Genomic DNA, 26,556 nt, shown 5'->3' with positions numbered 1-26,556 from the left:
TTTTTTCTTTTGGGATAAAGGTTTAACACTTCTGCAAGAGAGTCTGTTCTTTTGAAATAAAAAAAAACAGACTTAGGTGTCCATTTATGAAGCAGCAGTAATCTACCACTGATGAGATCACAGGCATTCTCAGAGGAAAAACGTCTCTGAGTGCCAGCGTATGAAAGTGTGTAGATTGCTTCTCATAATGAGAAAGAGAAGAGATCTCCAAATGCTTTTAGCTGCTGAGAACACAGAAGAAGGGATAAGGCAGCCTGTGATCTTGCGAGACATCATGAGATCACAGTAAAATGGGTTTAAAAGTGAATGTAAAGACATGTAATAACACAACAATTTTGAAGTAAAATTTCCCCAAAACCAAACCTACTGACACCTATGAATGTTAAACATTATTTTGTTAACTACTTGCCATCTGGTGCAATTTAAAATCTGTTTTTGCTTGAAAATTATTCAGTCAAACATTACATATTTTCTGAAAGCAGAGGCCCTGGGGAACAAAATGGTGGTTGTTGCATTTTTTATGTTGCACAATATGTGCACAGCCCTTTATCAAACACAAATTCTCAGGAAAAAAATACGCTTTTATTCTAGTGCACACAAACTCAATTTAATACCCAATTGTTTGCTAAAGTATAAAATATGGTGTTACTTTTAGTAAATAGTTATTTCATTATTTAACTATGGTGCCTAAAATTATCCATAGCGATGCTTTTACATGTTATCACTTTAGAGTTAAATGTGAGCTCTAGCACTAGAATTATTGCTCTCACTCTGACATTCACAGTGATACCTCATATGTGTGGTGCAATTATTGCTTACATATGCATGCCGGACCTATGTTCATGTTTGCATTTGCACATGAGATGGGGAAGATTTCATTTTTTAACATTTATTTTAATTAAATTTATTGTCTTTATACTTTTTACATTTTTTTTATTCAACTTTGTTGCTATCACAAGGGGTGAATAACACCCCTTGTGATAGCTTTGGACAGTGACAGATTCTCTTTATGGAGAGACTAGGGTTTTATTAGACCTCTAATTCTTCCTCTGCCCTCTAAAGGAGCTGGTCAAATAGAGATATGAAGGAAACCTTTCTCCTCACATCTCAGCAGCTTTTCTCTCTGCTAACTCAATCTCTGGGCTGGAGAAGCAGAGAGTGAGATATTTTACACAGATGACTAGTGAAGTGGTCAGATCTCTTCTTCATAAACCAACTCTTTATGTAAAAGTGAATGACAGAAGTGTTGTGTGCTGTAATGAGTACTCCACATCTCAACTACATAAACTGGTACACACATGAGATAGGCTGCGATCATCACAATTGTAGCTTATCTCTCCTTCATAAATGGACACCTTACTGGCCAGATCACCAGATGAAAATAAAAATAGGCCTGCAAAAGAAAACTAATGCATCCATCAGATGTAAGTATTGATAAGCTGCAATATAATAAATGTTTGCTTTTGGGTTTAATACAGCTTTAGGGACAGGGATGTGCTCTGGTTGGCTTGTCATTGGACATGGATGCTATGTTCTTGTAAGTCAAGCCCCTATTATACAATTGAAAGATGTTGCCACAAAGCCAGTGTAACATTAGAGGTATTTAGTGAAAATACACTCCTCTCAGATGTTCTCTGTTCTGACCGGGATGTATTCCAGTGTAGAGGTTATACCAGAATATATAATGTATTAGGTATCTTTTTCCTATAAACAGAGTGTAATCTCACACAAACAGGCCTCCACTCAATTCATACCCATCTAAGTGGTGCATTGGTTTGGTAATAGCACTGGCCTTCTGTGGGTGACCTTGGCTCTGTTCTCTTCTTATCTCACACTTGCCAGCTGTTCCTAATTCCCAAGGCTGTCCTAGATTCTCAAGCATTATCCCTGCATACCTTTATCTTTGTAAATGTCTCTGCCTGCACCATATGTGGTCATTCACACTAATGTATTTCAGTAATGCATGGTAAAACGTAGTTGTAGTGGTACCACATCCTGCAGTAACAATCCACCATGCATGTGTTTGTGTGTTGCAGTGCTATTCATATTGAATGGCACCCAGTGCACCGGCATTACAACACAACTAAGGGCATCACAACACAACTAAGGGCATCACAACACATCATTGCACATGACCCAAACTTTGGTGTGTTGAGGTACAGTACAGCTTATTCATTTTTTTAAAATTATTATTACTGGTTTGATCAAGTACTCGTACAAAACAGTGCAGTGGTTGCCCACGCAGGGAAAAGGCTTTCTGGCCCATCGTACAGAAGTGAAAAAAACAAACAAATTACATCAAAGGAAAAAAAGAAAAACATGGACAGTCATAAACAAGAACAGCTTATCCATTTTTTTTACCAAGTTAACTAATGCACTGTGCCTCAATGTATGAAAAAGCATCTTTTGTGGCACAATGCTTGGTAATATGAATGACCCCTACAAATCTTCCTCTTTCATAAGGATGAGCAGAGTGACTTTAATCAAACTGATTCAGTTGCAACGTTACTAATTTTGCCAAGGCAGAAACCTTTTGTTCCTTTCACCGAGCTGCTTAGGAAAAAATGTTCTTAAAATGTTTTTTTCCTACTTGGGCGTGTGTTTTTAAATATATTTGGGGTACTTTTCATTATTTCATTTAGTGTTCTTTATATTTGTTGGTTTTTATGTGTATTTGATCATTTTACGTAAACTGTTGGTTTTCTTTTTAATGTGAAAACGAAAGATTGAAACATATGAGAGGGTGAGAGAACAGGACCAGGATATTTTAAAGTGGTATTAAACCCAAAACCAAAAATGTAATATATTGCAGCTTACTAACCATTATATGCGGTGGATGCATCAGTTTTCCTTTCTTTTTCGGCTTTTCCATCCTCTTGTTTTCATCTGGTGATCTGGTCAGTAACACACATCCTCTATTAGAGTGCCTCTGCTCTGAATGTTTGAGCACAGTGGACAGCCTTGTCAGTCTAGGTGGAGGGCAGTGTTAGATGTAATAGCAGATATAAAAACACTAACCAATTGGAGCCAAACTCCAGCCAGGTCTGTCTTTAAGGAGGGGCAAAAGAGACAGCTGCTCTGGGCCCAGTCATTGTTGTGGGGCCCAACACAGCTGTCCCATACTTACCAACTGTACTGGTTTACATTCCCTTGTCCCTGAAATCTTTGCCCTAGGCTGTGTTCGATATCTCACTGTGAAGTGCTGTCACTTATGCTGCCCAGCTCTGTCCTATTGCCATGTACAGATGACTCACATGTGCAGCCAGTGTCAGCATTCACATGTAAATAATGGTGGAATTCATATGTAAATAGCAGCAACTATGCAGCATTGCCCTGGGTCCCATCAATATTAAAGATGGCCCTGACTCTGTGCAATGGCTTTGTAAGACCAAGGTAAAATAAACCTTCTGCCTTTAGAACCACTTAAAAGTCAAAATCTGGGGAAAATTAAAACTCATCCCTATGTCTTCCACAACATGCAGTTAATAAAAGCACATATTTGTCTGACAATATTTATTGTTAAGAAAAATTTAAGATGAAAAAGTATTTAAAAATATCTGGACTAGCAGTACAAAGTTATACATTATCTGCACTAATCAAAATATCATGATATAGAGTCCTAAATTGGGAGTGATTATATTCATTAAAGACAAACAAGTTTACAATTGTTCTTGAAAGTTGCCAATATTTTTTTATCTGCAAAACGAAAAGGTTTGGCTTTAGATTTACTATGAGATCAGTATATATTTTAATCAGCAAAATATTGACCAGGATAACTGTTTTTCAGGCTGGGTTTAATGGTGGAAATAGCACCAATTTTTTCAGTGTTCCTGGATCCCGGTCACCAGAGATTGTCAGCATCGAAGAAACCACAAATGTGAACATACCAGGACGCTGGTTATTTAAAGTAGATGGAAAGGAAATTGATCCAGCTAATGGCTGTAGTCTGAAAGGTATGTTGATCTAAAAACATGTTAGGCACGTGTGATATGGTAAATGTGTCAACTAAACAGATGTTAAGCTAATTATTAAATGCTATTTAGTGAACCGTACTTGAGACAAGATTGCAAGCATTTACCCTTAATAAGGATTTTGCAAGTTTTGAATACATTTTGTGACAAGTATGAACCATGTGTATTTGCTAACTGACTGAGTAATCTGTTATTAGCTGTAAGGCTAGCTTGTTTTTATTGTGTAGCAAATGCTGCTAACCACATCAGTCTTTCATGATGAACAATTGTCTGTGTGTTATAATAGCACTGATTGTCTGTTAGTCAAGCTTTAGTACTTTACAAATAGCTGAAAATAATGAAGCAATAATGAAGCGAGTGGATCAGCAACCAGGAAAATAACACTAGCTGCAGAATATATATTTTCAGGTTTGCTTCAATTCACAGGTTATGTTTCCAAGTATAGTGAGGCTTCATTCACATGGGTGCTGAGACCCGTAGTCTGTGAATGGGCCATGTGTTTATGTGGCTTGAGCCACCAGGTGCTGCATGCAGGCAGCCAATGTAAATGTATAGGGGCTGAATAAAAAAATTAGTTGTGCTGTCCCTTTAAAAATAGATCAAGTGAAACAAATAAACAAATTCATGAAAAAACACACCATTTTGGCATCTACATATTCAAGATGCAACTGTAAAAATAATTCTGCAAAACCATATACAAACTTAATACATACATCAGATGCACAAACGTATCAAAGTATTCAAATTTACATATACTTTTCTAGTGAACACTACAACCATGCATCAAATGATATAAAGTGCAACCATTATAAATAGTGCAACAAAAAAATCCACATAATGTGTAAATAAGCTGTGATAACACTCCACACATAATGATTTGTCCAATTCATGTTCCTTCACATGATTACACACCAGATCCTTACTGGGTTCAAAAGACCTCCCAACCCTGAGGTCATGAGCATCTGATCAAAATCAAGGCTATGCCTTAAGGATCTCACCTGGCCCTTTAAAATGCCTTCACTGAGATTCAGCCCAAACACAAATAAACTGGATAGTGTGATACTATTAAAATTGCCAGTTTATTAAAAGCAAAAAAAGGTACTAATAAACATATAGTAACAAAACAGCATAATATCATACAGCACATTACTGCGCAATAATGTCACAACCAAGCCCCGCCTCAACGCGTTTGAGGCAATCCTTTGATACATTTAAAGAGATTGTGAATCGGATATATTTATTAACTTTGAATTTGCTTTTGCACAATTATTTTTACAGTTGCACTTAGCATATGTATATTCAAATTTGCTGTATTTATTCATGAATTTGTTTACTTTGATCCATTTTTAACCACTTGCACTCCTGAGGATTTACCCCCCCTTAATGACCAGGCCTCTTTTTGCTACTCGGCGCTGGACTAATTCAACTGATAATTGCGCGGTCATGCAATACTGCACCCAAACGAACTTTACGTCCTTTTTTTCACACAAATAGAGCTTTCTTTCAGTGGTATTTGATCACCTGTATGCTTTTTATTTTTCACGCTATAAACAAAAAAAGACAGAACATTTTGAAGAAAAACAATATTTTTTACTTTCAGCTATAAAAAATATATAGTAAACTCAAAGTTAGTTATAAATTTAGGCCAAAATGTATTCTGCTACATGTTTTTGGTAAAAAAAATCCCTATACATGTATATTGATTGCTTTGTGTGAAAGTTATAACGTCTACAAACTATGGTATAGACACTGCAATTTACACCTTTTTTTGCTATACAGCGCTGCGCTAGTTTAACGGACAATTGCGCGGTCATGCAATTCGGTACATAAATAAAATTTATGTCCTTTTTTCACACAAATAGAGCTTTCTTTTGGTGGTATTTGATCACCTGTGCACTTTTTATTTTTGACGCTATTAACAAAAAAATCTTTGTTTATCATTTTGGTCATAAAAAATATCCAAAAATTTTTTTTTCATAAATTTAGGCCAAAATGTATGCTGCTACATGTTTTTGGTTAAAAAAAATCCCAGTAAGTGTATATTTATTGCTTTGTGTGAAAGTTATAGCGTCTACAAACTATGGTATAGATAATGGAATTTACACAGCTTTTACTTTCTGGCTGCCCATCACATTTCTTGAGGTGCTAAAATAGCAGGATAGTACAAACATCCCCAAATGACCCCTTTTTGGAAAGTAGACACCCTAAGATATCTGCTGAGAGGCATATTGAGTCCATGTAAGACTTATTTTTTTCCACAAGTTTCTGGAAAATAAAAACATTTTTTGTTTTACACAAAGTTGTCATTTAAATGATTTATTTCTCGCACAAGCCATGGGTATATGTGGAATTACACCCCAAAATACATTCTGATACTTCTACCGAGTATGGAGATACCACATGTGTGAGACTTTTTGGGAGCCTAGCCACATACAGGAGCCTGAAATTCAATGACCACATTGAAAGCCTGAAGGTGCATAACTTCCTCATTTCACTTCCCCACTACCTATCACAGTTTTGAAGGCCCTGACATGCCAGGATAGCATCAAACCCCCCAAATGACCCCTTTCTGGAGAGTAGACACCCCAAGGAATTTAAAAAGAGGCATGGTGAGTATTTTGCAGATCTCATTTTTTCTCACAAGGTTTTGAAATATAAAAAAGAATAGAAAAAATATGTTTTTGTTTTTTTTCTTCATTTTCCAAAAACTTGTGGCAACAAATGAGATCTGCAAAATACTTACCATGCTTCTTATCAAATTCCTTGGGGTGTCTACTTTCCAAAAAGGGGTCAATTGGGGGGGGGGGGGTTAGGTGCTATCCTGGCATTTCAGGGCCTCCGAAACTGCTTTAGGTAGTCTGGAAGTGTAATGAGGAAATAAAGTCCTTTAAAAGCCTGAAGGTGCTTATTGGATTTTGGGGTCCTGTACTTGGCTAGACTGCCAAAACGTCTCTCAAATGTGGTACCCCCATACTTGGGAGAAGTAGCAGAATGTATTTTGGGGAGTAATTCCACATATACCCATGACATGTGTAAGCAGTAAATCATTTAAGTGACAATTTTGTGTAAAAAAAAAAAACTAATTAGAAGTTTATGCCACACATCACTCACTCTTCTAACCACCTGAAGATCAAGCCTTTTCTGACACTTTTTATTCACATGAAAAAAAATCTGTATTTTTTGCTAGGAAATGAATTTAAACCCCAAAAGTATATATTTTTTTAAAGCAGACACCCTAGTGAATAAAATGGTGGATACTACAATTTTTTATGGCACATAGTACTCGCGCAGCGATTTTTCAAAAGCAATTTTAAAAAGCAAAATACAATTTTTTTACTTTTAATGAACAAAAACACAATATATTGGCCAATTAATTGGTAAGATATAAAAGATGATGGTATGCCGAGTAAATAGATACGAAACATGACATGCTTTAAAACTGCGCATTGATTTGACGTTCACGGCAATACCTCATTTGTATGGTGCAACCGTTGTTTACATACCGGCACAGGGTCAACGCTTCTGCACACAGGCTTTGATTTTTTAAAATTATTTTTACATTGTACCTTTCGTTTTTTTTTTTTTTATCACTTTTAATGCTATCTCAGGGAATGCAAATATCCCCTATAACTTCAATGTGCATTGTCATATATTCTTTTTTGGGAAATCTGGGGTCTATCAGGCTCTAGATATCTCCTCTGCCCTTACATTATCTAATCAAACCAAAATCGGTGTGATCAGATGCTTTCCCAATTTACAAATGGCGCTGTTTATATCCTGCAAAACTGAAGTGATGAAATGCTCGTAGCTTCCGAATTCTTAGACTATAGAGATGATTGGCACCACTCTGGTCTCCAATCAGCTCTATGGTCGGCTGGCAGAAACACTGGCTGCATTCTCAGGTTCTCCTGATGGCACGGGACTGCCCGAGAAGGCCATGCAAGGCAGCGGGGGAGGGGGGCATCATCTCCCGCTGCTTGCCAAAGATATCCTGCAGCTAATTAGCCACTAGGATTGCTTTTAAATGAACGCCGATCGCCGGCTGAAAAAAATGATACCAGGATAATGCCTGCAGCTGTAGGCATCATCCTGTTTTAACCATTCAAAGTCCAATGATGTACCAGTACATCACTGATCCTTGGTTATATATGCTATGTTCTTTTTTTTTGTATGCAGCCTGTGGACTGAATGAAAAAAAGAGGAGAAATCTCTGCCAGAAAAAGTGTGTGGTATTCCCATTCCCATTAGAATATACCACTCTGCATCTACCCACTTCTAATGGTGGGCACACATTAGGTCACACTTTGCCACATGCGCCAGTTCCAAGATTGTACAAATGTCTAAATAGTGGCACGCTTGAATAAAAATTGTCCACGTATACAGTAAGTGGTACCCCATATGGAAAAGGATGACACCAAGTCCCAAACTATCTTGCCACTGCTCCCCATGTAGTCTGGGCATCTGGGGGCTCCACGAGACTATCTATTCCCTCGTAAATCCGAAACTTATAAGTATAGCCTGTTGTCCTCTCACAGGTCTTCTACATCTTGACCCCATATCTGGCACGCTTGCTGGGGAGAAATTATTTGAATGCAAGGCGGCCAGAAAAATGAATCAGGGACTCATCAACGCAGATGTTTTGCTGGGGAGTATAGACATCTGCAAATTTTTGGTTAAGGTGATTTGCGAGGGGCTGAATTTTGTGGAGCCGGTCTAATTCAGGGTTATCCCGAGGATGACAGAGTGTATTGTCGTTGAAATGTATAAAACACATTATACTCTCATATCTATGCCTGGCCATGGCAGCAGAGAACACGGCATGTGATGAATCGGGTCTGCGGACCAATACAACCGCAATTCATTTCTTTTGGTAATGCCCATGTTGAGGGTTAGGCCCAAAAAAATGTAAATTTGGAAACTGGAATGAGTTTCCATGCGACTGGTCTGGCAAGGTTTGAATTTGGGTTGGCGGCGATAAATTGTTGTGCATATAAATTGCTTTGATCCACAATCAATGCATACAGATATTCCGTGAAAAACAGCTCCAAAAATCAAGGAGGTATGTGAAAGACCAAGATGTACTAGACTGCTGGTACTCGCCAGTTCACCAAAAGGTAGCGCGGCACTAGTACTGGCACTCTGCTGCATATGAGAGTCATCAAAATTTACCGGCAAGTGCTAACAGAGATCAGGCCTGATTCTGCCAACACTGCGGTTTTGTGTGCAATGTATCAAGTGACAGGGACCTACTGACACTGCACTTGCTGGGGGAGAAGGGGGGGGTAAGTGTAGGGGCTAAACGCAGGTGTTGGTAGGTGCCAGGGCTGATCCCGCTAACGCTGCATTTTTGGGGACGCTATACTAATGTGAACACTGGTATAGTGCTGATCTGATCAAATATATTGATCTGTTCAGACACTATACTAGCAATGGAGGTTTATTGTGTATGAGCGTGCTCCTGGCAATCAAGGGGTTAAATGTGATGACTGGTGTACTGACGGGCAATCTGACGCTATCTGGGAGGGGCGTGAAAACCAGGGGAGTGCAAATAACGTATATATATGTGATGTTGCGCACCCATGCCGCCCTATAGCAGTATTTCTGCTATAGGGTGGTCAGGAAGCGGTTACAGAAGCGGTTTGTGTTACGTCGGTGCGTTACTTTAACTGACAAATGCGTGGTCATGCAACACTGCACCAAAATTAAATGTATGTCCTTTTTTTCCCACGAATTGAACTTTCTTTTGGTGGTATTTGATCGCCTGTGCATTCTTTATTTTTTGCACTATAAAAAAAAAAGGCTGACAAGTTTGAGAAAAAAAACAATATTTTGGACTTTTTGCTATAAAACATGTCCAGTAAAAAAATTGAAAAATCTAATTTCGTCATAAATTTCGGCCAAAATGTATTCTGAGACATGTCTTTGCTAAAAAAAAATCCCAATACGTGTAAACTAATTGGTTTACGTGACAGTTATAGCGTCTGCAAATGGCGGGAAAGATACTGGGATTTTTTTTTTATACTAATAATGGCGGCTATCAGCGACTTATGGTGGTGATCAGCAATTTATGACAGTGATCAGCGACCTATAGTGGGACTGCGGACATTTTGACACTGGGGGGAACTGACTTGGGGTCACTGACATCCCCAGTGACACCAATAATGTGATCAGTACAAAACACTGACACTGTACTAATGGCACTGGGGAGGAAGGGGTTAACTATGTGAGGGGAGTGTTTTACTAGTGGGCTGGGGGTGTGTACTTCACAGGAACATGCTTTCTGTGAAAGCTAATCTCTGCTCTCCTTGACAGTGTGTTAGGAGCTGACAGGGAGCAGAGCTGCATTGTAAACAATGCAGCTGTGCTCTGTGTCACTGTTTGCTGGCAATCGTGGGTAATGACCGGCTGGGACCCGGTGAATGACACCCGCGTCCACGATCGGCGGCATGGGTAGGGCGGTCATGCGCCTAGGGCGCGCCCTCTACCTGTTTTGCAATATCACATTTTAAAACGTGATTTTGCCCAGCGGTGCCACCTTGTAGCTGTTTTTCTACAGTGGCTGGATGGCAAGCAGTTAAAGGGACACCACAACTAATGTTTTATTCGGTTTGTATTTGTAATTGTATTCTGACAACAATAAAGTGCAGCTACCCAAATTTCTTTATTTGTCACTAAGTGCAGAGTTTTTGTTTATATTTTTAACTGTATGGGGATGCAGTGGCAGCACATACACAGACGTGCACAATTTTCTAACAGTTATTATTAATATTTTTGTTTTATTTTATGTGGAAAGTACTATTTCTAAAAACATAAAAAAAAATTTGTATTGTATATTTGTTGTATGCTGCTGAGACTATTTAAAGAATAGTTTTGGATGGTAATATTCAAGAATTTTCATAAAGGAGATTTATCCACAGCTAAAGTATAACTAAATGCAAATCTTTTTCTTTTGTTTAGGATAGAGTGGAGAGAGATTAGAATACCTGTCAGCAAGGCCGGCACCAGCATAAGGTTGCTTTTGCATCCGTCTTAGGCTGCCAGGACAGGGGGATGGTAAAATCTCAATCACCGGCCACTTGCTGGGGATTTGGATTTTGAACCAATTCTCATCCGTACCCTGTTTATAAATGGTGTCAGGTTATACTAGGACCATGACTGCAGCTACAGTCATGATCCTGGTGGTGTTTTTTTCAGCTGGCAATTCCCTATCACATAAAAGTGATCCTAGCAGCTATGCATTGACTGGATCACTTTTACAGGCAGCTGAAGGGGATCCCCCATTTTTTTCTTCCACTGCCTTCTTTACTGGGCTCTCCTGTCTCATAAGGGAGCCAGGTAAGGACGCGACTGGCAGCATTGGCTTCTGGGTACACATGGAGAGGAACTGGTGTTGTTCCTCCCACCCTGTGACATCAGAAACTGGAGGTGACAAGGATTTTGTCACTTCTGGTTTTGTTCTGATGTAAACAGGCCATTATCGGCCTGTAAAAGCATCTGATCAAATTGATCTCAGTTTGATCAGATATTTTGGAGGCCAGAACAGAGATATGGTGTCTAATAGACCCCAGATCTTTCCATAAAGAGGACCTGTCATGGCCCATGTTATCACAAGGGGAGTTGTTTATTCCTTGTGATAGCAATAAAGTTGATCACAAAAAGGAAAGGTACAGAGTAAAAAAAAAAAAAATAACATAAAAAAATTGTAAAGCAACCCCGTGCTCATGCATATGTAGGTCCCACATGCATATGTAAATGGTGGATCACACCACACATGTGAGGTATCACCACGAACATCAGAGCATGAACAATAATTTCCTGTATAGACTTCCTGTGGAACTTAAACATGTAACCTGTAAAGGCTTTTAAAGCATTGACAATGGAAATTTTTAGGTACCGCTGTAGTTTGGTGCTGTTCCACAGGCGTATGCAATTTTAAAGCATGACATGTTAGGTATCTATTTACATCTTTTATGTTTTATCAAAAAATTGGCATTGTATTTTGTTTGTGTTCACTAAAACACACATATTTTTTCCTGAAAATCTGTGTTTGATAAGCCGAAAATATCGTGTGACATAAAAAATTGCAACACCAATCGTTTTATTCTCCAAGGTATCTGCTTAAAAAGAATATAATGTTTGGGGTTCTAAGTAATTTTGTATCAAACTAGTTAAAATACTTGTTTTCTATTCCCTAATGTTGCACCCTCTCTCCTATTGGGCGCAGCATGGAAATTTTAGTTTGCCTCACCTGACAGCTGCCCATAGCCAATGACGGGAAGTGGAGAATGCACTTTATTAAATACTTCCTTTCTGTAGCAGTTCAGCACAGTTCAAATATTTAATGCTGTGTGATGTCCTTCATGCTGTGCTCCGTCACATTATGGGCGCAATGTGAAGAAGGTACCAGCTTGGCTGTAAACAGTGAGAGGATGTGGGGAATGAATAAACCTGTCCCCTCATTACACACACCGTTCAGATTAAAATTTTAAATACAGCATCATGTCCTTCAAGCTGCACCCCATTGTGGGTGGTGGGAGGTTGGGCCGCAAAATGCACCTTTACCTTTGTAGACAAAGATTCTTGCACTGGCTCTGCCTGTCAGGTTTTTATTGCTGTCTGTGCCCATGTAAGGGAGATTTACCTTCTCTATTTGTCATGTTTACCATTATCTTTGAAAGTAAAAGTAAAAGAAATTCCCAAATGCTGGGTTGTCCCAGTACTGGAATAGAGGGTAAAGCTTCCTATGGGGACACTAGAACTGGTCATTTTGAAGGAATACCCTCTTCTTTCCTGTTTTGGCTACAGGACAGAAAGTCAATGGGAAATTTCCCCAATGGGACACAGATAGCAATAAAAAAACAAAAAAAACCCCAACAACTTCCAGGGGTTATATCCCTCATTACGAAAATGCCAATTCCCAAAATGGGAAAAAAGTTTTGCTTTTAGTTCTACTTTAAACAGATGCAAGTATGAATTTCACTTAAAGGCACACAGCAATCAAAACTGATAATTCACCCTTTAAATGCACACAGAAAGCACAGCCTACCTGTTTATTTTTCAACCAGGCATTCTTGTAGTGAACCAGGCCACCCACCCCTAGCCCCCTTTGTTGGTAACTTAATAATCTGAGAACCCCTGTTGTTCCTGTACACACACTCTGCAAGCATCTTGATTTTTTTTCTCCCACACAGAAAGCCAGATACCTCGCAAACTGGAATGCGATTGGTAATTCTGAAAGCAGAGGGAGAGAAGGTTACAAAACAATGGCTTTAGGAAGTATAATTCCAGTGTCCCTGAGACATTATATCTGTATTCTGGCAATGAGTTAGAAAATTACAGTGGGTTAGAAAACTCAAAGTAAACTGTGTTCACTGATTGGCATCACTTGTTGCCTGAATTTTCTCTTTAATGCTGTATATCCATAAAAAGTCTAGAAACAACACTGTAGCAAAAACATTGTTAGTTTCAAAGTCTGAGATATCTCATGCCATGTTTACATTGTTATTACTTTAGATATCATTGAAAAGTTCTACTCTCCAAGTGAATGTGAAGCTTCATATTAATTTTTAACTTAAAATAATAAGCATGTTATAATTACCTGCTCTGCGGTTTTGCACAGAGCAGTCCCGATTCCTCCTTTTCTCAGGTCCCCCGCTGGTGCTCCTGGCTCCACCTCATTATACAGTGCCTTCATAGGAATCCACTTCCTATGGGGCACTCTTGAGGGCTTGCTCCTGAAGCGGAGCTGCCTGCATCCATAAACACACACTCATCACAGATTTTGATTGACAGCAGAGGAAACCAATGGTTTCCACTGCTATCGATTTGCTCTCTAGGAAGGGACAAAGAGGGGTGAGCCTCTGCTCTCACGCACAGTGCTGGATCGCGATGGGGCTCAGGTCAGTATGAGGGGGGCTGGGGGAATCTGAGTCACAGAAGGTTTTTTTAATTTAATACATAGAATGCATTAAGGTAAAAAACCTTAAGGCTTTACAACCACTTTAACATTTAGTAAAGATGGTGGCTGTATAGGCTGTACCGTGCAACATTGTTGACTTTTAACCACTTGAAGACTGACATGATAAACCCCCTTCCTGCCCAGGCCAATATTCAGTTTTCAGAACTGTCACACTTTGAATTACGAGTCATGCAACACTGTGCCCAAATTAATTTTATAGAATTTTTTGATCCAGATAGAACTTTCTTTCGATGATATTTAATCTCCACTGGGTTGTTCAATTTTTGCTATATCAAGGAAAAAAAGAGCAACATTTTTCAGAAATTCAAGGTATTTAGTATGAGGCATAGTGAGTTTTTTGAAGTTGTGTTTTTGGCACAATTTTTGGGAAAATGTTAAAAAAGTTAAATAAAACTCCTCCCCCCATTTGTTTTTATTTTAACAAGTTATTTATCACCCACAGCTTAGGCATACTTACAATTACACTCTAAACACATTTTGCTATTCCTCCTGAGTATGGGGATACCACATGTATGAGACTTTTTCACAGCCTAGATGCCCAAAATCCAAGAATCACCTTTGGGCTTTCAAGAAGCATACTGTAGATTGCATGTCTAATTTATTGACTACTTATCAAGTTTGCTGAGTATATGAAGTGCCAGAACAGGAGAATCACCTACAAAATGATCGCATTGTGAAAAATAAATACCCCAAGGAATTTTCTAAAAAGAATGTTGAGTCTATTAAAGACTTCATTTTTGCCACAAGTTTTTGGAAATAGCTGAATAAAAGTGAAATGCATTTTTATACAAACATATTAATTAATAATATACTGTATATCTTACCCACAGCATAGGCATATTTATAATTACATGCCAGAACACGTTCTGCTACTCCTCCTAAGTGTGGTAATAAAACATGTGTGAGACTGTTTCACAGTCTAACCACATAGAAAGGCCAAAAATCTAAGGAGCACCTTTAGACTGTCTAAGGGAATGAATTAAGCATCTGATTTTCCTGACTACCTATCACATTTTTGGTAGCCCTGGAGCATTGGGATGGTAGAAACACTAAAAAAATTACCACATTTTGGAGAGGAAACACCCCAATGTATTTTTTAACTGGCATGGTAAGTCTTTTGAAGACTTCATTTTTTGCCACATGTTTTTGGAAAATGTTGAAAGAAAATGAAAATTATTTTTCTACACAAAGTTATCAATTTAATAAGATATTTTGCATGCATTGCATGCTCATAAATATAATTTCACTCAAAACACTTTCTGCTACTTCTCCTGTGTATGGTGGATACCACTTGTATGAGACAATTTTAATGTTTGGACTAATTATTTACTGGACATTATATCTTTTGTTTTACAAAAATCAACCGCTTGTATCACTGTAATGGTTGCCACTGTAGTCAGGGAATATAGCTTAGTGTAGCACCATTTGTAGCAGTTCCCATTCCTGTAAGCTAAGTAAGACTAACTTACTGATATGTGGCTGTCCCCAGGAATGCCATGTTCACTGGCCAGGAAGTACAGGAGGATTAAGAAAGGAAGTACAAAAGAATTCCTGGGGGTCCAGGAGTGCAGTTGTTCACACAGTATGGCTGGGAATGGTTTGTTGTAGGAAAGTAGTCAGTGGGACATGCAGATGAGTTAGTCCAAACAGCAGGCAGAGACATGGTAAGCAAGCAGGTAAATGATTGATCCAAACAGCAAGCAGAAATTAGGTCAATAAACAGGCAAGGGTCAGTAGAACCAGCAGGCAGAGGCAACACTGCACTGGTGTGGCGGTGATCAGGAACACGGTTGCTAGCTGCATTGGCTCTGGTGACACTGTACTGATGTGGTGGCAATCAGGGACACTGTTCATGGTTGGAGTGGCTCTGGTGACAATGTCACTGGTGTGGCTGCACTGGTCTGGCAATGTTGTCACTTTTATTGCAAAGATCAGAAACACTATTGATGGCTTACACTGGGCTGATGACACTGAGGCTAGTGTGGCAGGGATCAAGACCACTGTTGATGACAACACTGATCTGGTGCCACTGGCACTGGTGTGGCAACATTCTGGATCAGTGTTGCTGGCTGCACTGTTCTGTTGACACTGGGACTGAAGTGGTGGCAATCAGAAAAACTGTTGCTGGTGTACACTGGTCTGTTGACACTAGGACTGGTGTGGTAGAAATCAGGAACACTGTTGCTGGTGTACACTAGTCTGGTGACACTGGGACCTGTGCAGCTGCGATCAGGAACACTGTTGCTGACTTACACTGGTCTGTTGACATTGTGACTGCTGTGGCAGTGATAAGGAACACGGTTGCTGGTGAACACTGAAAGGTATAAATGATAAAAGCATACTCACAGACAAAGCATGTATTGATTTTTAAAATTATGATATCTTTTTAAAAAATATATATAGTCTACAGTCACACTTTATATTTTGAACTGCAAATCATCTACAATCCACTAGTCTTACGATCTTCACTTTTATGATCTTTATTAATATTATTTTTACCTCTATTTTTATCATTGTTGACAGTATTATTACTACGATTATTTTTATTTTTATTCATTTATAATTGCAAATGATGCATTCATGTATATATCATTTTTTATTCGCTTTCACTTTTAGTGTATGTATGTATATGTGTATATGTATGTGTATGTATATATATGTATATGCATTTATAGAAATTACCAAATATTGCACTTTAAATAACCCCCTCCAACTCCTCGCCCTACAACAAGTAGAGGAGGTGGAGCTCTGCTCCCAAGGCATTTAGCCATGGTTATTACCGCTTGACCTTCATACAGGCTGGTCAGTAGCTCTGAGGAAAGGGATTCGTCCTCAAAACGCGTCAGCAATTTAACCCAACTGACAGTTGGAACACCTTGCTTGCCGTTGTGGCCATCGTCATTATGCAAATGCTTTTTAGATACATGCTTCGTCTGTGAGTATGTTTTTATCTTTTTATACCTTTCAATAAACCTTGGATAATGCACTAGGTATGTGTGCCACCTGTCTATTCTCTACCCAGTGGCTTATCTCCCTGTCTGAGGAGGGCTGCAGCCCTGAAGCATCTCCTTTGGTTGTCGCTGTCCTGGTTCCCTTGGATTCCCTTTGGCTGTGCATTTTCTGAGGTGCTGGAGAGTACATATGATAGCTGGTGTACACTGGTCTAGTGACACTGAGACTGGTGTGGAAGTGATCAGGAAAACTGTTGCTGTATGCATTGGTCTGTGTGGTGGCAATCAGGAAAACTGTAGCTATATTAATTTGGTGACACTATGACTGGCTGAACTATTAGGGCTCTTTCACATGTAAGCTTGCCAAGGTCCTTTAATTTTTTTAATCAATTTTATTGCTATCACAAGGGATTAACAGCATCTCTTGGGATAACAATAAGTATAATAGGTCCTCTTTATGAAGAGATTTGGTGTCTATTAGAAGCCAGATAACAGTCCATTTTCCCATCGCACACATTCCTGGAATGCGCTCTCAGAAGTATTGGGTGCAGCAATGACCACCAGCTAGATACTAGAGCATACACGACACAATGTAAATAATTTCCATCACATGCCTGACATGCCTGACAAGGGGTCCTGCACAGGTCCAAAACATTCCATTACTCTATGCTGTGATCTTTCTTCAATAAAAAACTATTTGGACTTAATTGAAGATCCATGGTGTGCTGGAAAATATTTACATTGTATTATTACCCAGATGTCTCCTCTGGGCATCCCATTCTGTCTCCTGTAAAAGTAAATAGCCATTCATATCACTTTTACACGAAAGAGCATTTCAATGACATACAATCCAGGCATTTTGCAAGGTTAGGGAAGGAATTGAAAAACGGAAGGTATGGGAAGCTGGGCAGTAAAGTAACGTTTACAAACAAAAAAGGGATTTCTTGCAAGATAGGGCTGCTAGCTCAGACGCTTGCCTCAAAGACATGATGGTTTCAAGGACTCGTTGAGAGCAGAGAGAGAAATGTCCTTATTGTTAAAAAAGGATATTTCTAAAGCACAGGCACAGAGAGATTAGGACTTCTTATTTGTGTGAGAAGTGAACAGTCTTTCAGGCAAAAATAGAAAGGAAAAACACGTAAAATGTAATAGTGCTGAGAGCCTAACACTTGTCCACTCACCACTTTGCTACCTGTGCAAATTTTTTTTTGATTTGGAACAACATTTCCAGGAGTAGCATGTGTTTATTATTTTTCATTTTTGTCATGAAAACTTTTTTTGGGTTATTTTTTCATTATAAGACAGTCCATGCTCTGGTCATGCCAAGTCAGCTAGCAGGAACAGCAAGACTGTAAAAAAATGCTTACAAATTATTACATTCATGAACCATTGGGTGTCCAGACTGTACCACAATCCCACTCTGCAGCACATGCCATTTAGAGGACCTTCACTGATGCAGGGTGAAAAAATTACTGCCAAGTCGAATTTTAATTACCTGGGGTGAGGGTGTGCATTATTTGGGGTAAACACAGTTTTACTGATCATATTCATTACTTTTTGAAAGTCCATGCTAGACCACTGGCTGGAGGTGACCCTACATGCACATTAGGTATTAGCCTGCCCTGCTGCATGTGTCATAATAGAGAGTGCCTTTAACCTGTTCATGCCCACAGTACACATATATGCGCCTCTTGGTGGGTGGACTTTAACGCCGAAAGGCCGCATATATGCATACCTTATGCACTCCCAGAACAGCTATCAGCAGCTAACGGTAAAGTCTCCAATTGATACTTGCAATTGGGAGCTTTCCAATCATTTGACCACTGTAACAGGCAATCATGACGGTCACATGATCATCATCAGAAACACCTTAAAGATCCAGGAGGCACTGGTGTTAAGGGGTTAATACAGCATGATGATGTGTGACTTGGAAGCATTTAAATAACCTAGGGTGAGGGTGCATTTTTTGTTTTGGGTGCGTAGTGTTTTTAATCTTTTTTTTTTTTAAAGACTTGACCTGAATGCCAGCCATGGCTCCCTTATGCGGTCTAATTAACACAAAGGTAAAAGTTATAATTGAAAAAAATTAACAATATAGATAAAATATACATAAATATAAATGCAAATTACAGTATATTATTTCAGAAACAACAGTCAGAAATATTGTGAGGATTCATTTCACAGTAAGTAAGCACGTTTACAAGGCCACATTTAAGAGGGAGAAACAAAGAAAGTTTATATTTAGGAAAAAACATAGAGTGCATCCAGAAATGGTGGAGAAACTCAGTGTACACTATGTAAGAAGCTTTAGTAGGTTGAAGTTTAGGTGGGAAACCTCAATCAGGTTTTAATAATAAAAAAAAAATTAGAGTGTATTAGTTCACTAATACTTTAGTGCCTATGTGCACAGTATGTAATCAGTTGTGCTAGGCCCATTTTTAACAGAAGTCACAGCAGCCATTGTAAAATCAACATTAGAGTGTGATTTATTCATAGCTAAATTATTTGGGATAAGACCCACATTGTTTCCGCGGTTGTAATATGGATGGCTTAATGCTCCACATGTGGTGGTCCTGTTTGGTAGCTCATTGTCTATGGACCAGAGTCTATAACTTTATTTATTCAGTCACACATATCATTCTCAGGAAAGACCCTACTGAAGCACTGCTTTTTAAGCCTATTCGTGATGTACCTCGTAAAATTCGTTCACTGATTATTTTTTTTTTTCATGTCTACTAAACAAACCATTGCACATTCCTGGAAATACCCTACTCTTCAATTTGAAAAAGTGAAGTCTAGAATCCAGGGCTTCTTTGTCAACGAAAAACTAACGGCAGTGTTGGAGGATAACCATGACAAGTTTCTTTCTGTCTGGCAGCCCTGGGTGGACTATCATCCTCTCTCTCGCTTCACCACGAGATTGACCAATCTCTAACATTTAGAGTAATGCTTCCCTGGCTTGCCTTTGCGGGGGCTATGTGCTCCTGCGCTCGTCATGGCTGAACTCTTTTTCTAACCTGTATTTTTCTTCTTTTCTCCTCCATTTCTTTTTTTTATGTTTCTTTCTGAGCTGGTGGGATCTCTTTTTCCATTTCCCTCCGCTTTTTTGCTCGCTTTTCTTTACTTCTAGTTTCTTTTTTTTTTGACTGGTTTAATTATTGAGACTTTTGAGGTCTTTGCTTGATGTTGTTGCTCGTCAACATTCCCCATCCTCTCAATTTTGTTTACAAGGATTACCAAATTGATCCTCACCCTCCCCTCCCTTTTTTTTTCTGCCCTCCTTCCCGTGGGGTGAGTCATTGATGGCATATTGATGACAGACATCTTGACACTCAAACGCTATGTCTCTATAGTTATTAGTTATTGTGGACTAGGTTTTGCCATACTTCCGGCTAGGTGCTGGACATATCTCCAGGTTGCTTTTACTCTAAATGACTGCACATCAAGCTTTTTCTGCTGCTTAGACCCCTTCATGGGTCATATTTGTTCTTATGGAACTGTGCATAGTTCCCTTTTTCTTTTGAATGACTGCTCTATTATGTATTACTTATATTTCTATAACCTGTATATTTGTTGATTTATTCAATAAAATTTCTTTGGTACCAGAATGTGATTTATTCACAGAAAAAAACAAAATAATGTAGTGCCTACATACATAATATTTACTGACTTGTAGTAGGCATCACTTTGAACAGGAGCCACATCAGCCAGTTTTCAATTAAGAAATGAACATTACAGTTTAATTTATTCACTGAAAAATTCCCCAAAATATTGTGGTACGCAGTATTTAACCACTTGTAATAGGTAACATTTTGAACAGGACCCACTCCACCCAAATTTTAATAAGGAAATTCATATTAATCACTTGCCCTCCGGAAGATTTACCACCCTTAATGACCAGACCATTTTTTGCTATTCGGCACTGCGCTATTTCAACTGGTAATTGTACAGTCATGCAATGCTGTACCAAAATGAAATTTGTGTCCATTTTGTTACACAAATAGAGCTTTCTTTTGGTGGTATTTGATCACCACTGGGTTTTTTATTTTTTGTGATATAAAAGAAAAAAGACTGAGAATTTTGAAAACCCACCCCTCGATATTTTCTACTTTCGGTTATAAAAAATATCCAGTAAACTCAAAGTTAGTCATACATTTAGGCCAAATGCATTCTACATGCTTTTGGTAAAAAAAAATCCTAATACATATATATTAATTGGTTTGTGTGAAAGTTATAGCATCTACAAACTATGATATATATATATATATATATATATATATATATATATATATATAATTTATGCAGCTTTTACTTTCTGACTGCCTATCACATTTCATGCTGTGCTAAAATGCCAGGGCAGTACAAAAAAACAAAAACAAATGACCGCCTTTTGGAAAGTAGACACCCCAAGGAATTTGCTGAGGGGCATGTTGAGGCCATGGAAGAATTAATTTTTTGCCACAAATGTTTGGAAAACTGTTTTTTTTTTTTTACACAAAGTTGTCAATTAAATTGTATATTGCTCATGCATGTCATGGGTATATGTGGAAAAACACCACAAAACACATTTTCTACTTCTCCCAATTATGGGGATACCACATGTGAGAGACTTTTTGGCAGCCTAGCCACATACAGGCTCCCAAAATCCAATGATCACCTCCAGGCTTTCAAAGATCATATTTCCTCATATGACTTCCTCACTACCTATCACAGTTTCGGAGGCCCTAAAATGCTAGGATAGTACAAACACCCCCCCCCCCCAAAATGGCAAATACCTTGGAGTGTCTGCTTTCCAAAAAGGGGTCATTTGAGAGGGGGGGGGGGCTTCTACTATCCTGGCATTTCAGGGCCAGTCTTAGAAGCTTATGCTACACATCATCCACTCTTCTAACCATTTGAAAACCAAGCCTTTTCTGACACTTTTCGTTTACATGGAAAAGCTGTTTTTTTGCTAGAAAATGACTTTGAACCCCCAAACATTATATATTTTTTTAAAGCAGAGGCCCTAGAGAATAAAACAGTGGTTGTTTAAAAATTTTTTGTCACACAGTATTTGCGCAGCAATTATTCAAACCAAATTTTGAATTACTGCCCCTGATCTGAAGTTTGCGGTACCTCACATGCACTGTGCAATCTCTGTTTACATACCGACACGGGACCGCCGCTTGTGCTTGTCTTTGTGCAAGCATGGGGATGGGGGTGATTTTCTTTTTTTTTATTTCTTATTTATTTATTTTATTTCTACATTTTTTAAAATCACTTTTCTTGTTATCACAGGGAATGTAAATATCCCCTGTAACAGCAATAGGCAGCGACAGGTACTCTTCTTTCTGAGAAATCTGGGGTCTTTTATACTCTGGATCTCTCCTCTGCCCCTAAAGCATCTGATCACACCAAGATCAGTGTGATCAGATGCTTTCCCAATTTAAAAATGGCGCTGTTTATATCCAGCGTAACAGAAATTAAGAAATGCTCATAGCTTCCGGTCTCTTAGACCATAGAGATGATTGGGGGTATTCCAGTTTCCGATCAGCTCTATGGTCAACCAGTGGAATGTAAGGCTGCATTATCAGGTTCCCCAGTGGGATGGGAGAGCCCAAGAAACCTGCAGAAGGCAGCAGGAGGGGGGGGGGTCCCTGGCTGGGAGAGGAGCTTAAGGAGCTTACAGACGTGGACGATATCTGCTGTCACTAATGGCAGTAATACAGTGGTCAGTGAAAAATTCTATATACTGACATTGTGCTAATGGCACTGGCTGGGTGATGGAATGATCAAAGGGTTAATCAGGGTGATCAAAGGGATAAATGTGTTAATCTAATGTGTGTGTAAAATGTAGTGCCCTGTTCTCTCTTCTCTCCCTGGACCAGCATAGGGGGCAGTAGGGGGTGCATGCATGCACCTGCACACCTACAGATATAAAGCGACCTAAGGGTACGTCACTTTGCCCGGAGACACCGGGCAGCAAGTAGTTTAAAAAAAAAAAATTTCTCAATATTTTTATTTTTTGAAACATTATTTTTTTGTGCTATTTTTTTAAAATACTTTCATCAGAGTAGTACAATGTTACCATAGTAACATTGAACTACTCTGGGGGGGTGATCAGGGATTTTTTTTTTCTACATTTTGCATTGCAGGAGCAATAAAAATTGTTGCAATGCAATGTTTGCTTTCAACTGTCATGAATGGGTTAAGTTCATAATACAGTGGTCTGTGATTGGCTCCAGCTGGTCACATGGTACAGGGTGCTATGATTAGCCCCATGTACCATATGAGAGATGTGGGCCAATCACAGCTCTCCAGGAACAGAAGCAAAGTTGTAATGAATCAGACTGATTCATAACAGCTTTGTTGTCATTGTAATTATGTGATTGCATAATGATCACATGATCATTGGGTCCCAATTAGCGGGATCCTCATTCCGCTGTGTCATACAGCCCCTGTGTTGGTACTCCTCCTATGTTGGTACAGCACTAAGGACGTGCGGATACAACACTGGTCCTGTATCTGCCGCCTGTTTGCAGTACAGGCGGATGAGAAGTGGTTAAAGTATAATTATTTTGCTGAAGAAGCCCCCAAAATATTACAGTACCCATGTGTACGATATATATTCACTTGTATTAAGCCTCATTTTGAACAGGACTCACAACAACCAGTTTAAAATGATTAATTCAACATTACAGTTTAACCATTTGCATACCAATCTGTAACACCCCTTCATTTCCAGGAGATTTTTTTGGTTTTCAGTGCTGTGAAACACTGTAGCCTAAACATTGTTAGTTCTAAAGTCTGAGAAATATCATGCCACATTCATATTGTATTACCTGAGCTACTGTATCACTGAAAACAGCTACCCTCAGCTTATTAATGTTAAATAAAGATAGTGATTTATAATCTGCACTGTGCAACATTGCTCACTTTTAACAACTTGAAGACCAGCATGTTAAAGGATAAATTCACCTTTTTGCTGGTAAAAAATGTGCATTCATTATTTTTGTCTGCAGAAACCTGGAAAGCATTGCACCAGCAATCAGTAGGTCGCTGATGCCATGCAGGTCTCCTGCAGACCTGTCAGAATATTTGCTTGCCATATGGGATGTACAAGCAAGCAGATATTCTGACAGGAAGCTTCAATGAACTACCATGATGCTCTACAATGCCGTGGTAGTTCATCGAATACTACTAGCAGACAGCCGCTAAGGCTGTTGGGACTTGTAGGCACCCATTCACAGAACTCTGTGAATGAATGACGCAGTCGTGTGGGCGGAGTCCTGCACAGCCACACTGTTTTCAAATCTGACAGATAGTACGGGGAAACTTCTCCCCGTACTATCTGTCAGAGGGCGGGGGGGGGGGGGGGTACGGCAGCAGACGAGGCTGCAGCTTTGGGAACATGTTACATGTTCCACCCTAAAAATGGGTGGAATATGTAACATGTTCCCAAAGGTGAACTTATCCTTTAAAACCCCTACCTGCCCAGGCCGTTTTTCATTTTTCAGCACTGTCACACTTTGAAAGACACGTACTCCACCATGCAACACTGTACCCAAATTAATTTTGTAATTTTTTTTAAGATGGATAGAGTTTTATTTTGGTGGTACTTAATAACTGCTAGTTTTTTTCATGTTTTACCATTAAAAGAAAAAATATGAAAAAAAACAAAACCAAAAATGGTTTCTTTGTGTTAAAATAAAAATACCAGGACAGTATGAAATATCCCCAAATGATACCTTTTTGAAAAGCAAACACCCAAAGGTGATATAATTTTTTGCCACAATTTTTTGAAAATTAAACATGCTGTTGAGTGCCGTGGTAGTTCACTGATTCTTCCTGGCAGAGTGTATCTGCTTGCCTGTATGAGGTACGAGCACAGATACACTGACAGGTCTGCAGGAGTAAATTGTAAATTCTCATTTTTTTTACCTGCAAAAAAGGTGCACTTATTATTTTTGTTAAATGGTGAACTTTTAATATAAAAACATTAACATTAGAATTTAAATTATTCTCAGAAAAGGTTCCTAAAAAAGGAATTTAAACATTTTCATCGGGTCATTTTTTCAACAGTACCCACGCCATACATTTTTTAACCACATGCCGCCCAGCCACTGTAGAAATACGTTGGCAGGGCAGCACGGCTGGGCAAAACCACGTTTTAAAACGTGTATCTTCAAAACAGGTGGGGGGCGCGCGCGAGGCGCGCCACCGCCCTACCTGTCCTGCCGATCACGGCTGCGGTTGTCAGTCACCGGGTCACAGCCTGTCGTTACCGGCTGTGTCCCGGCGATTAGCGGCAATCACTGACAGAGAGCACAGCTGCAGTAGCTGTGCTTTCTGTCAGTTCCCTGACACGCTGAGCCGGAGAAAAGAGTTTATCTCTCCCGATCAGCTGTCCCCTGTGCAGTACACACCCCCGCCCCCTAGTAAAACACTCCCTTCACACAGTTAACCCTTTCACTGAATAATAAACTTAACCCCTTCCTCCCCAGTGCCATTAGTATAGTGTCAGTGTTTTTTATTTTGCACTGATCACTGTATTGGTGTCACCGGGGATGTCAGTGACCCCAAGTCAGTTCCCCCCCAGTGTCAGAATGTCCGCCGCAGTCCCGCCATAAGTCGCTGATTGCCCCCATTATTAGTATAAAAAAAAATGTAAAATCCCAGTATCTTTCCCGCCATTTGTAAATGCTATAACTTTCACATAAACCAATTAATTTACACGTATTGGGGTTTTTTTTTAGCAAAGACATGTCACAGAATGCATTTTGGCAGTAATTTATGACTAAGTTTGATTTTTAAACTTTTTTTTACTGGACATGTTTTATAGCAAAAAGTCCAAAATATTGTTTTTTTTCCTCAAAATTGTCAGCCTTTTTTTTTATAGCACAAAAAATAAAAAACACACAGGCGATAAAAATACCACCGAAAGAAAGCTCAATTTGTGGGAAAAAAAAGGATGTAAATTTCATTTATGTACCGTATTGCATGACCATGCAATTGTCCGTTAAACTAGCGCAGCGCTGTATAGCAAAAAAATGGCGTAAATTGCAGTATCTATACCATAGTTTGTAGACGTTATAACTTTCACACAAAGCAATCAATATACACTTATTAGGATTTTTTTTACCAAAAACATGTAGCAGAATACATTTTGGCCTAAATTTATAACTAACTTTGAGTTTACTGTATATTTTTTATAGCTGAAAGTAAAAAATATTGTTTTTCTTCAAAATTTTTGGTCTTTTTTTGCTTATAGCATTAAAAATAAAAAGCGCACAGGTGATCAAATACCCCCAAAAGAAAGCACTATTTGTGTGAAAAAAAGGAGTAGCAAAAAGAGGCCTGGTCATTAAGGGGGGTAAATCCTCAGGAGGGCAAGTGGTTAATCAAGAAATAAACATTACAGTGTAAATAATTTACTGAAACCACCACCCCCCCCCCCACGCACACACAAACAAAAAATTGTAGTGACTAAATGCACAGTATATTTCCACTTTCATTAGGCTGCTTTCTAAGCAGGACAGAAGTTGGACAGCTTTTTAAACACAGAAATTACCCGCTTTCCTGCAGCCTTATAGTAGAACTACTGCTACAGGGCAGAGAGCTGTGTAAAATCACGCATAGATACGTGATTTGCGTTTCCAAGTAGGGTGTGTGTGCG

General features: G+C 39.0%; 1 protein-coding gene across 1 annotated transcript in view; it reads left to right on the top strand.

The window, feature by feature from the left end:
• Positions 1–26,556, top strand: part of TECTA (tectorin alpha) — a 193,102-nt gene that overhangs the window by 35,083 nt on the left and 131,463 nt on the right. The window contains exon 5 of the mRNA XM_089678642.1: positions 3,788–3,953. Coding sequence (XP_089534768.1) covers positions 3,788–3,953 — 166 coding nt within the window. The remainder of the gene's footprint in view (positions 1–3,787; positions 3,954–26,556) is intronic.

The sequence above is a fragment of the Staurois parvus genome, unplaced genomic scaffold, assembly GCF_062004578.1.
Source record: "Staurois parvus isolate SC_StPar_1 unplaced genomic scaffold, SC_StPar_1.0 ptg000207l, whole genome shotgun sequence".
Classification (NCBI taxonomy): Eukaryota; Metazoa; Chordata; class Amphibia; order Anura; family Ranidae; genus Staurois; species Staurois parvus.
The sequence above is the reverse complement of the archived record's forward strand: the minus strand, read 5'-3'. Positions and strand labels throughout refer to the sequence as shown.